General features: G+C 50.2%; 1 protein-coding gene across 3 annotated transcripts in view; it reads right to left on the bottom strand.

The window, feature by feature from the left end:
• The window catches only part of TOM1 (target of myb1 (chicken)), a 13,505-nt gene extending 3,189 nt beyond the window's left edge, over positions 1-10,316 (bottom strand). The window contains exons 1-12 of one of the 3 annotated variants that reach the window (XM_010287859.1): positions 10,231-10,316; positions 8,468-8,546; positions 8,175-8,324; positions 7,928-8,062; positions 7,529-7,675; positions 6,408-6,524; positions 5,824-5,957; positions 5,116-5,149; positions 4,422-4,536; positions 3,257-3,377; positions 744-819; positions 484-546 (exon numbers count right to left, since the gene is read on the bottom strand). In XM_010287859.1, coding sequence (XP_010286161.1) covers positions 484-546; positions 744-819; positions 3,257-3,377; positions 4,422-4,536; positions 5,116-5,149; positions 5,824-5,957; positions 6,408-6,524; positions 7,529-7,675; positions 7,928-8,062; positions 8,175-8,324; positions 8,468-8,546; positions 10,231-10,268 — 1,209 coding nt within the window. In that variant the 5' untranslated portion in view covers positions 10,269-10,316. Of the gene's footprint in view, positions 1-483; positions 547-743; positions 820-3,256; positions 3,378-4,421; positions 4,537-5,084; positions 5,150-5,823; positions 5,958-6,407; positions 6,525-7,528; positions 7,676-7,927; positions 8,063-8,174; positions 8,325-8,467; positions 8,547-10,230 lie in introns of all 3 variants that reach the window. The other 2 variants (XM_010287861.1, XM_010287862.1) reach the window with 2 other exon arrangements.
• Between the last annotated feature and the right edge of the window lie 2,942 nt (positions 10,317-13,258).

The raw sequence follows: 13,258 nt of genomic DNA, 5'->3' as shown, positions 1-13,258 counted from the left end.
CAATTTCCTGCTGCCAAAAGGCCAAATTCAACAGCCTGAAGGCTCAAACACTTTAGCTAGAGGAGGAGGCCTTGAACAGGGTAAAAGCTGGAATGCGTTTTCCTCCCAGTGGGGCAGCTCATGCTGAGCAGGAGAGGCTACAGGGGGAATGAATGGCGGCAGCCTTCCTCTTGATGCCACTGGATAGTGCCTCTGCCCCAGACACCCACCCCAAAACAGTCCATCCTCTAGCTCAAAGAGTGGCAGATGCTCTCTTGGCCTCAGATCTCCTAGGATTTCTTCCTACAGACTTGAGGAAGGGCTGACACTCAGCTCGCTTCCTTCCCAACCCTGGTCTCCACTACTGGTCCAGACCAGGGTTGCTCCATTTCAGTTTGCAGTCTCTGCTGATGTCTGCTGTGCATCCCCACGTGCTGTGCCAGTGCTAACTCCAGTTCAGTGGCCCCAGCCTCCTTCCTCCCTGCTGGCTCTCCACAATCTCACCATTCCTTGCCGCATCATCCACTTAGTCAGTTGGGCTCCATCACTGGATGCACCAGACTCGCCCTGGTCAAGAGAGAGTCTGCACTGAAAGCTGTTATCGCAGAGGGTGAGGGAGAGGGGAGGCAGTGCGTTTAGGGTGGGGGAAAGAACACACTAGTACTGGTGGCCTACTTCTCTGACTGCAGAGAGAAGGCAACTGGACTCGCAAACCTGCTGAAGAGGAATAAAACATATGCACTAAAAGCTTTGTGGCCACTTACCGTTCCTGTGTTCTGCTGCCGGGCATCCAGGGCACCAGCAAGTCCTTTGGAGGCTTGGGGATCTTCGTACTTCACCCTGAAAGCATGAAGTCAGAAAACACACAGGCTGATGAGATGCCTGAGAGTGAAAAGCAGGAACTCCTAAACATATATTCAGTGCTTCTGACTGCACAACTTTTCATCTCTTGTCATTCTGCTCCCAAGAGCTTCTAGAAAGGTGTGCAAAACCCCTACTAAAGGTGTAGCTCACCACAAACCAGACTGATCTACTCACTGCAACATCACTGTGGGATACCACAGGACAGCCCTACCACATGACAGGAGGATGACAAGACACCATATGAAAACAACCAACAGACTAAACCACAGACTTACAGAGCTAGGTGCATCAACCATGACACTCACCTTCTCCGGGGTTGACTACGGAAGAGATATAACAACACAGACTGATCAGAAGATTAAGGCTGCTTTAGAAAGGATTCGAGCAACAAGCCCCTACATAATCACCTACATCCAGAGACACAAACATAGTTCAAAAACATCTCTTTAACCAATACCACTCAAGAACTGATGGTGGCAGAGATTCACTGTCTATGCGACATAAGAGGTGAAATTGGATGATCAGAAGAGCCTAATGTTGCTTCAAGGTCTCCAAATGCACCATTACAGCAACCTCTTTCCACACACAGATACATCTCCCTCATCCCATTTCTGTGTCCCCTCTAGCCTGCTACCACACATGTTAATGCCACACGTCACCATTTGATCCATGCAGAGTGAGGAAAACAGTCTGTCCATGCTGGGACAATGAAGCCTCTCCCAGAAATTCTCCAGCTGCTCCCAGGCCCCTTTTTGCAGATCCAGCAGACCATCAAGTGGAGCTGTTTTTGTTGAGGGCCAGGGGCTTGGGCCACCGGCGCTCAAACTTCTCAAAGAAGTGCTCATCAGTGAAGGGGCCGCTGTGGACAATGGCATCCAGGATGAAGTACAACGCTGCTATCATACCACTGATGAGGAAGAACGGCAGGAAAGGCTTGAGGTGTTTCAAGCACTGCTTCACCAAGACACACATGAAGCAGGGGGGGTGTCAGGAACAAATCCCAGTGGCCCTGCCTGCATCTCCTGCCAGCACGTCCTGTCCGTCCAGGAGCAGCAGGGCAATGGGTCTGCCCAGATGGAGGGAGACACTGAGAACAGGTGCTGGTGAGTGAAATGTGAAGCCTGAGCCAGTGAGAGTAGAGGCTACCTGACAGGAGTGCAAGTACAGGCAGATGGAGGGCAGTGAGGAATAAATAGAAGACGTCTCATTACTTGTGCAGAGACCACAAGCCTCAGTCTGTTAAGGATTGCGCCACAGCAGAGAGGATATGATTCCACCCCTGCCCAGATCTCCCCCAGCCTCCAGCACTGAGCCATACCAGTGGCTCGGATTTCAGCCCCAGACTGGGTGCTGTTGGCATGACTTTTTGTCCTGGACTGCCTCTGTCCTCAGGCAGCACACCCCCCAGTAAAAGTGCTGGGAAAACCCATGGGCAAAACACATGAAGTTGTGTGTAGGCCATGGGTTTCCCCACCACTTTTACCAGAGGCAGTGAGGCAGAAGAATGAAAGGAAACATCCTTAAGAGATCTTAATTTTCTACTGCCCAGCTGCAGAACAAGGCACTCCAGTGGATGGAGATCAGGAGCACAGGTCTGTGCACTCTTTGAGGGCTGGAGGCAGCCATGCGCCTGTGGGCTCTACTGCTTGGTAACTAATGGAGAGCAGCGGATGACTCTGACAGGGAAAATGGCATGAGATCGGCCGCCGTCTCTCAAGCCAAAGGGATCCAGTCAGCACAGCTCTTGTCAGCTCCTCCCAGAACAAGGATTCAGGAATCCACTCTTTGCAGTAAAGACCTCTCCAGTTCAACCAGTACTATGGAGACCCAACTCTTACTGCTTTACACCAGGAGGTCTCAAACACATTAAGGAGGAAGAAACATCAGTCCCACTTACCAACAGGGAAGCTAAGGCACAGAGCAGTGCTCTGCCCTGCAAGCCACAACTGACTGCATACTTCCTGCGCTCCAGTTCCATACTCTGCCCATTAGGCTGCATCGATATTCAGCAATTCCCAAATTCAGCATCACCCCAGTCAGGACACATGAGTTCAGAGACAGGCAAGAAAACTCAGCCAGTCCCACTCCACACCTTTAGCTCCAGACACCAAGCCTCCGCAGCACATGTGGCACCACAGGCCACTGGCACAGCAGTGAGGGACATGTGCACATAGAGGCCACTTCCTTCTTCCCATGCCCAGGAGGACACTATGAAAAGGAGATGACGACAGCAGGAAGAATGGCTGGGAACACAGAGGGCATCCTACAAACACTGTGCGTCAGAAGAGTTCATTTCTATCGCATCCTACTGTCTCCCAGGAACTGCTGCTGGTTGGGGCCACAGCCCCAGTTGCCCTGAGCCCTCCCCCTTTGCAAGAAGGCAGGACAGGACAGAGTGGGCTGCTACACTCACTCTCTGCGCTGCTCAGCCAGTGAGCTGCCACGGGTCAGGGCAAACATGTCAAACTCTTCTTCCAGCTTGCCAGAGGTGTCGAGGGAGTGCAGCCCCGCGCTTACGCTGCTCGAGCCCAGGTCTGTGGGAGAGAGAGCAGGGTGAGCAGGCAGCACAGAGCAGTAAATGGAGGGCCATGGGCTTGGATGGTGCCAGGTGGAAAGCTAGCATCAGAACAGGCTAAACTGCTCTAGGCCCACTCTTCTATCCTGCCCCTTAGCTGCAGCACAGTCTATGTGTGTGTGTGTGTGTGGTGTTGTGGGTGAAGGAACAGAAGCAGTTTCTTTGCCTGCCTAGCAGATATTTTTAGCTCAGTCTCAGGCAGCTGCAGCAGCATCAGTTTACTGCACTGATGCTGAAGGCTAAATGTTCCTGACCATTTAAGACAAGTCAGAGGGAATTGCTTCATAACCTGTGGAAGAGGATAAGCTGTGCTTCTGGGCAAGCACATCTGAGACAGATGACTGGATTTTCATGACTCAGGCATCATTTGAAAAACCCTGACTTGAAAAATATCTCAACTGGCTTGTCTGTAAACAATCTTGCGAATTTTCTGTAGCTGCATCCAAGCTATGAGCTGAATGTACTCACAATTAGCAAGAGCTTCAGGCAGTGCTGTGTAGGCTGTTGGTATGTCCTGAAGAATGCTCAGGACCTCTCAGGCTTTTTGAGTAACAACCTGTCAAATCCTGGGTCCTGAGCCCAAATGCTCATGAATACCTTTGCAGCACAGCTCAGCTGCTTTTCTTCTCCCAGACCTCAGTGGTCAGCCTGACACCACACAGCAAGAGAGGCAACTGCACTGCTTCTAGGCATTGGAGAGGGACCAACTTTCTGCCCTACCCTGATGGAAGGCCCAGTCCTTAGCCACAGCCTAATGCTGAGGTCCTTCTTAAGTCATGTCCACCTCCTGCACAACACGAGGTGTGGACGCTGAGACATATGCCTGCATACCTTGGGGCATATACAAGTTTCTTCATGAGTTTATTAGTTGACAATACACCCTATTTCGCTAGGTTACTTTATGAATGTGTCTAAATAAATTTGTGAGGTGATTCAAAGGCATGAAAGGATTCCCAGAGCAGCACAGGAGAAGGACTGAGGGGAAAACTGCATGGCAACATACTCATTCCAGCCAGCTGAGAGGAAAGGTTGTTGGTGACTTCAGGCTGTCTCACTGCAGCTGCAGAAGGACTATTGGGTCCCAGGTCAATCAAGCTGTTCTCTGCCTCATTTGGTGCCTTTGTAGAAAAAAAAAGGAAGATGGTGGAGAGTTTCTGAAGCTTGGACACCCTGAACCTACAATCCTTACACATTAACACTGGAGAGGGAAGCCCTTCTGTACCCATCGAAAGATATGAGCTATGAAGCCTCTCCTTGTGCGAAGGGAGACAGTGATCAGAGAACTGGCTGGGAATAGTGTCCCAAGGCAGATTTCACCTTGGCAGCCAGCCTCCCAGCTCTGCTGGATATCAGTAAGTAGGGTAGGTGCTGGTTCAGAGGACAGGGCAGTGCTCAGAGGACAAAGGGAGGCTCATATGGGAATTGGTCCTCTCAGTGTTCAGTACCAGAAAACCATAACTGCTTCTGGTCTGCTCTTGCTCTTTGGGTGAGAGGAAGGCTCCCACTGGCAGGGAGGGAGAGGGTAGCACTTGGAACTGGAGTGTCCTGCGCACCAGCATGACCTGGTGCAGCTGGGCTGGGAGAGCAAAGCCAATAGGTTGCAAGTGGGGCTGGCTGAACCTCTCTCCAGTTCAGCCGGACACTGTTCAGCAGGACACTGTTGGACCTGCAGGATGCAAACAGTTGCTCCAAGTTACCTTAACAGGTTGTCCTGTCCGAAGACGCTCGAACCTGCAGGAAACATGACAAGATGCATTTCAGAAGTATGTGCTTATTCACCCACAGCCAAAAAGATTTCTTATAAGGCTTGTCACAGTCTGCCCTTTCCTACATACTAGGAAAGTGGGACCATGGCTTAGGGCCCAATTCCCCCTCAAAACCAAAGACACCACAACAAGGCCCACAGAGTTGATGTCTCCTGAGAGGTGGTGCGAAGAAGTTTCTTGTGATCCTCTAGAGCTACTTCTAACCAAAGTGATTCAAACCCAGCTCTCCATACAGATACAGGGACTAAATTCTCCAGACTTCATCCTAGCTTAAGAGATGGATTTGATGAAATGGAAGAAAAAAGAAAGGAATGCTGATCCCACCTGGGCAAGTCCTTTCTGTTCCTCTCTGCCTCAGAACTAGAAAACCAGCTCTTTCCATGCAGTTCCCTCCTTCTTCTTCTGGGTTATGCCACAGGGACATCTTTATATTCCTTCAGTAACTCACACAGCAGTTTTGAAGGGACAGGAATAAATCAGCAAAAACTGAGAACTAGCTTTGTTCTCAAAGATGGATGATACAGGCTGATACATCTTGAGCATTATGTTCATGGGCAAATCAAAAGGGTGGGATAGAAGGCTTTCAAGAGGCAGTAACTTTTGCAGAAGAGCAGAGCAGAGAAGGGAGAAGAGAGATACCTTTCATGGCGCAGAAACACATTGTTGAGGTTGTCATTGATGAGGAGCAGCTCCTTGGTGAGTTGCTCATGGAGGACACGGGGAATCAGCTCCAGCACACGCTGCTGCATGGCTCTGCATGTCCGATTCAGCTCCTGTTCGCAGAAAGGGTAAGTTACCACAAAGGTCAGGCTAAGGCTGAGCACTCAGATATGGAAGTCTGACCAGGACAGACTGACCCCAGAAGCTCCTGGGGTCTATCAGTAAGGGTTGATGGGCAACAGGTATTGGTATGAGAGGTAAATTGAGTCTGAGCTTTACAGACAATAATTGTATGCGTCTTGTGTAATCCAGAGGCATACATCACCCAGAAAGAAAGGCCCTCAGGGACTACAAGTCTCCATGTGAGATGATTCCAGCCTCAATAGTGCAACTTCCCTTAGTTGTTCAAACTCCACCTTCCCTTATCCCCTCACTCCCTGATAAGCCCCACACTAAACCGTCCAATTGTTCCCCACATCTGTCACGCATCATGCCTCAGTCCATCAAGTCATTGCTAAACTGAGCTGTGTGTGCCAGCCCTCCACCCTGCCAGTGTTCCTTACTTGCAGCAGCTCCAGGTCAGAAGGCTCAGCCTGGGAAGGCACCAGCTCCGTCAACATCTCTGACATGACCTTCATGTTCCCATTCACCACTTCCAGCTCACTGCGCAGCTTCCTGATCTGCAAAAGGGAAAGGAAGTGACAGCTCTGCCTGGGAAGATCGGGGAGATAGCTGAGGTAGCTCTGAATGGCAGTGCACCGCATGTGTGTGTGCGTTCACAGAGCTGAAGGGAATGGCCACTGGGGACCTCATTTGCCACCACTCAGTTTAGCTCTTGGGAGCTCCCAGTAGAAGGAAGCTCCATTACTTACCATCAAGTTCATTTGCTGGTAACAGATGCCAGGCCTCCACCTGGGATCTTTGGCCACTAGCCTAGCCTTAATTTTTAATAGCCAGCACAGGCTGCTGTTACGATTCAAATCTCTCCCCAGCTGGCAGCTCCTGTATGGCAGCCACCCCAATAGTTTCATTTCCAAAGTGGCGTAAGAGCGAGAAAAAGTGAGCTTCGGCTAAGTGTGCAGTTGAAACTTTATCCCTCTGGTTTCACAAGCTGCTAATGAGCCTCCTGAGAACAGTTTCTACCCTCTGTTCTGCAAGGGGAAGCAACCTACTGACAGCTGGAGGTTTGGTGCTGAACATTGTGTCATATGAAGTCAGGGTGAGGAAGGAGAAAAGAGGATGGGGAAAAAAGTGAGAAAGCCTTGGCCTTCAGAAACTGCAGAGCCAGACAGGGTTGATTCATATAAAGTCATCAGTGAGGCATGATAAACAAAGATGATAAGGAGGCATCCACTGAGCAAGCTTTTGCTGTACTGCACTACAAAGACCTTGCTCAAAAGCTCCGTGTCTCAGTTCCCCACTTCCCTATAGCCAGGAGATCTTCCTCTACCTGCAAGCAGCACTGTCTTAGAAAACATAAACACTCTGTGTTTATGGTACCCCAGCTTATCACTGTGACCACAATGGAACTCTGGGGAGCTCTCAAGGGACTACGCTTTAGAGGAATGGCTCCTTGAGGACAGAGGCTGTGGAAGGACCAGGACAGCAGTCCCAGAACAGTGTTTCTGAAACAGCCCCCGAACGCAGGGAGTCAGCAGCACCATGGGGATTGTGTCCAACTCACCTGCTCTGGTGTGGGTGCGATGGGCGCATCACTGGATGTGCCTCTCCCAGTGGGCAGGGTGACAGGATGGAGGATGGACTCTATCTGTTGAGGGGAGCTGACCGCAGGTGAGTTCTGTCCAGACTGGGAGTCGGAGCTATACACAGTCTACAGACAGTGGTGGGAAAAAGTGACAAAGAAAAGGAGGTGTTAGACACAGCTGACAGGGCAGTGCAATTAGGAGAGAAATGTTGATGGCAACTCCACATCTGCTTTCAATAACTCTTCCAGCAAAGAGTTTGTCCTGGAGCTTCTTACTCCCCAAAAGCCCTCTAAATTCAAGCTAGAATTCCTTAAGTCCCCTCACAGCTCCAGAATGGCAGGTGCCCAATACCCTTCTCTTCAGCAATGCTCCCCTACCCTCTGTGGTGTGTGGATGGGTGACAGCATGTCCAGATCAGTCATGGGGAACTCCAGGCCCTTCCGTCTCAAGTCTTCATAGACAGTGACGACACCAGTCAAGTCTGGTGAGCTGCGGAAGGCATCTGCCCAGGACTGGGGAGAAGGAGACAGTACATCCCATCATCATTTACAGTAGTCTTCTGTACAAACACCTAAAGACAAACACTCTCTGAACTGGCACAGATGCTCACGCTTCTTGGCTCACCTGGATGAGGGTCAGCACCTTGTCATGCACTATGGCAGGTGGATTGTTCTTTGGCAGGATTGTTCTCACCAGAACACCTTCTACGAAGTCTTGGCTGGACACAAGAACATGGAAGCGATGGCCGCAGTTTTTGACACATGTCTCCAGGACCTTCAAAGGCAATGAAGCATTAGCTATAGCCTTCTCTGCCTATGTGTGTTTGCCTTGTTGGCTTTAGGCACCCCTGTCTTTTCAGCCAGGGACTCAGCTTTACAGCAGGATATCACAGAGCTGATAGAGCCCTGACCACTCACCGTCAAAGCCAGCATAACTTCATGGAAGTTCTTATTCCCTACGATTCTCTTCTTAATGGCTCGGAAGGCATCTTTGGGCCTGCAGAAGAAATCAGATGAAGAAAGATCATCAGGAGATTGAGACCCACCTCCAGAGAGGCAAAGCAAAACGGCCCCTGGCTCTGGATGCCTCATACTAAGCAGGTGATCTTCCCTGCCATGTTTTCAGGGTGCCTTGAAGCAATGACTGGTAAAGCAGCTTCTGCCTGTGGTTCTGCAAAAGGAGTGGGGTCCTGCTAATGAGTGCTGTTACTGAAGTTGGAGGCCTCTGTGCTGATGTCTGCAACAACTCAAGGTGTAGAGGGCAAAACAGAGAGCAGAGTAAAAGCAATTCTAGAAATGCACTACTTGGGATAGAGCAAAATCCCATGGCAGAGAGACTGAAGAGGAGAAGATCACAAAAAAGCTTGGCATAGGTTAGAAACAGGAAGGAGAGAGAGAGCTGCAGCAATCCCTGTGTTGCTCAGAAATATGCTGTTTAACAACATTTTGCTATAGGAAAGGAGGCTAAAAAGCAGCAGAGGAGATGTAATGGCAAAATCTTGCCTATATTGCAGGTGAGCAAGACAGCAGCAGCATAGCAGGGCCTCCTTAACCATTCTTGGAGGGGAGAAGTACTGGGGTCTCAGCCTGATGTAGTCTTGTGAAAGAGCACAAATGAACCAAAATGCTCTGGCAGAAGAGAGGCTGGGCTGGAAGAGCAGCGGTGTTGGAGGAGAAGACTGCGGTGGAGACACCAAGGCAATGAGGAGGGCAGGAGTGTATTGGCCCGTGGGGCAGCATGGCTGCAACGGGTGGGCATTAGCAGGGCAATGGGACACCCCACCATGCCAGGGGGTACAGCTGTGCTACCAGCTGCCCAGAACTGAAACACCGAGTGGTCACAGCTCAGGACTGAGAACTGTGGGCAGCGACAGGTGTATTTGCACCGTGGGGATAGCATGGAAAAGAAGTGGTGACAGATCTGTGAGTAGAGATGTTTGACTTTTTTTTCATACAACTGTGAAGCTGAAAACTGGGCTTGCTAATCCTCTGTCAGCATCACTGTGGAGTACAACAGCGGGAGTGAAACCTACATTTTTTATTCCATGTAGCACCTTCTTTTTTACATGCTGTTCTTGACATCTCCACTGTGAAAAGGAGCAGTCCTCCTTGGATTCCCTGGCAAATCCCCAGGTCCAGAGTAAACAAGTCTGGCAGATTTCTGAACATCTCCCCACAGGGAGAGGGAGACGAGGGCTCCCCCACCCACTTTGCCCATGTCTGAGTGACTGTACATGAAAATACCTGAGAAGCGAACCCCAGCAGGACTGGTACAGTCAGAGGACTGAATAGCAGCCTGAGATTTTCCTCTTCTCAGTCACCAACCTGCAGATGTTTACATTTTTTTTTTGGGGTATGAAGAAGGAATAACCCAAAGTGGAAGAACTGCAAATACGCCTTTGGGAGATGGGAGGCAGCTTGGCTTGAATTGAGGTTTGTTTCTGAAGGCCTGTTTGTATGGCTCTCCATGCTGACAAAGATTATGGGGAAGCATCTAACAGATGCTCTGACAGCTTTGCTGTATCTCTAGGTGTCCTAGCACAGTCTTGTCTAAGGGACTGTTGGGAAGTCTAGCTTATTACCTCCACCAGTGCGTGCTACCACCGCAGTCTACGGATAGTGTTTGTTACAGGGTGTGCTGAGACCTGCCACTGGATGTGTACCTTTGTCAGCCCCCTTACCCTTCTTCCGTCTCGTTAATGATGTCGCAGATCTCCATGTTGAGAGCCCAGTCCTCGCTCCGCAGGGACCCATCGGTAGCTCTCTCTGGAAAACAGAAACCAAGACACGGCAAGGCTAAGGCCGGCCCTGGCACTCTCATGGGCTGCTGTTCAGCTGTCAGGACACCCCAGAACCCAGCCACCTTCTCTCTGGCTTCCACCACAACATGCAAGGAGGCGAATCCGGCTGCAAATTCCAGGCCACCAAGTGCTCCCCACTAGGTGTCACCACCGCGAAGCACATGGCTGGCTGGTGCTGGGTTGGGTGGTTGCTCAACTTTGCCCATGCCACCCATGCCACCAACACACAAACACACACTGTGTGATCTCTGGTGTCCTGCACACAAAGGGAGGGCGTTCAGCATGATTTCAGCTCCACAGGTGGAGAAAAGGGGGCTTATTTGCTTTGTTGCTGCAGGGCCAGAAAACCGGAGTTTGATCTGCTCACACTGACACAGATCTAATGTCAATGGCACCACTCTTGGTTTGCACCAAATTAAGGAGACAAAAGAATCAAACCCCTTCTTTTTACATGAGCCCTACAAAAACCAACCAACAAACATAAAGAGCGAAAGCAGGGCTCTCTCTTGTTTAACATTTACGTCTCTCCCTTGAACTTCTGGCCTCTGGGCAGTATGGACAGGAGTAGACTGCAGGCTGAAGTCAAAGCAGTATTGTTTCAGCTTTGATTGTGTCCCCTTTAATTAGGAATTCCTCAGTTAGCCGTGATGTTATTCAAGGCAGAGATTTGGGAAACGAGCAGCTATTACCGAGAGCACCAGCGTCTCCACCCTATAATCAGCCACCTCTCGGTCCTAGCCGCACCAATGGACTGATGCCTTCAGGGACACCACCGGTGGCTGGGGGAAAGAGAACCGCCAGCGGGGCAGGCAGGACACAGGCTCTCTCCAGACCACGGGGAAACACAGAGATGCAGCAGATGGCAAGGAAAGGACAAGAACCATCCTTCCCAGCTCCCCCCTCCTATAAAACATCTGACTGACTTAGCACCTGGGGCAAGAAAATTAAAACTAGCCAGACCGGTTTAGCACCTACGAGGTGCTCTTCAGGAGAGCTCAGACCCAATAAGGTACTTAGAGAAGTGCCTGCATTTTCAAAACTGCTGTCCCTGCAAAATCTGGAGCTGGCCCTTGCTGCTGTCGGTCCTCTACCCCTTTGGAGAGGCCCTTCTTCTGCAGAGCTGCCTTTTTCTGCTTTTGACCCAGCAGCGAATGATCCCTCTGTGGGAATGAAATGAAATGCTCATTCACGCAGTGATGGGATAGGGCCATAACACAGGAAAAAGAAGATTTTTTAACTCCTGCCTGGGTAAGCACATCCCTCACGTTTTGGGATGTCCTGTTTTTAAGGGTCAGGCAGAGAGCTATTCACAGCACTGTGCAATGCAGCCTCCCATACATGTGTTCCTCCCACAGATTGCACACCACAGCATGAAGCTACCTATCCACATCTTACCGCAATCCAGCCACCACCTTTTCTGTTGACTGCAGAATGTATTGATTACACTGTGATTACACTGATTACATTGTGGCCACAGCCAGATGGAAGAGGGCAAACAAGGGAAGGAGAGTGGCAGAACGTTCTTGATGCTCTTCCACCTTTCTGCAGGTCTGGCTACTACTGTAATATCCCGAAGGCCCTTTGATTCAGGTGAACTTTTGTCACCTTGAGTATTAATTTTATATAGGAATCCTGGTCTCTTCCAGATCTAAGCTTCCTCAGTGAGGCACAGGAGGTTGCGATTGTGTTGGGTGATGTGGTGAAGAATATACCCAGGGCAGTGGGCTACAGGGGAGCATGTCTAGTGCACCAGGGCATACACCCATGAATGGGTGAAGCTGTGGTAATACATGGGGGAAAATGTTTTCTGTCAGGGCTCCTTTAGGATCAGGACTCTGTACAGTAGCAGAGCTCCAGGTTCCCTCCTGCTCTGGGACAACACACAGCCAGCCTCGCCAGCAGGCAGATCGCAGCTCAGGTTGTTCTGATGGATTTGACACACATGGTCACAAAGCCACCCTTCACTTGCGCTCTCCTCCAACATCCCCTGCTCATGACACATCTTGGTTTGAACGCCAGCTTAGCCATAAGTTTCTCTGTACTGTTTGCTGCCTCTGCAAATGAAGCACACAAATCAGTCACACAGGGGTTGCTCTACTGAAAGGAAGTCCATATCCACTCTTCTCATCCCTGAAGAAAAACATTGCAACATGGAAGGAAAAAACCCCACAACTCAGGAACAGGGCTGAGCCTGCTGGGAAGCTCTGAACTACAGAAGAAACCAAGGATGAAACAAAAACTGCCTTTAACCATCAAGTCCTTGCTGTTCAAGTCTCTCCAACACTTCTCACCCTCATTTTCACTGTACACAAACATGAACTGAGTGTGCCAACACTCTTCCCTTGCTCCCCCATGTTTGGTGGCACTCCATAACCTTCTCTCCACCCCCCTCCCTTTTTCGTCCAAACGCACCAGTCCTCACAAGGTCGGGCAGCAGGTTTGCTTTTCAGACAGGAATGCAAACACTCTGCGTGCTCCTTAACCTGGCTGGCCACTTATGGGAAAATGGGGCTTCCTCAGAAGTGACACACACTGCCTTGGGGTTACCCACAACCCTGTGGCCATCCTGCTACCATCACCCCCATTCACAGGCTGGTCAATGAAGAGCTGCAGGAAAGCAGCAAACTTGCCATAAATGCAACATAGCCTCAAAAAATACAAAGCCGGAAGAGCAGTATTAGGGCATATGGAAAACAGGAACGTGACCGTGAGGCACTTCCAAGGACAAAGTGCTTGAATTTACCCAGTACAGATTAAGGCTTGGCCTAGCTGGCCTTGCGAGAGCTGGAGCTAATGCCCTTTTAATCCTCCTTGCTTGCTTCCAAGCACTAAGGGACTGTCCAAGCCTAGTAAGATATGTTGGCGTTTTCTCTGAAATCCTGAACTTTATCCTTTTATTAAAGCCTGC

This window comes from Phaethon lepturus, unplaced genomic scaffold (genome assembly GCF_000687285.1).
Source record: "Phaethon lepturus isolate BGI_N335 unplaced genomic scaffold, ASM68728v1 scaffold35605, whole genome shotgun sequence".
NCBI classification, from domain to species: domain Eukaryota; kingdom Metazoa; phylum Chordata; class Aves; order Phaethontiformes; family Phaethontidae; genus Phaethon; species Phaethon lepturus.
Note: the sequence above shows the minus strand (reverse complement) of the source record. Positions and strands in the feature narration are given on the sequence as shown.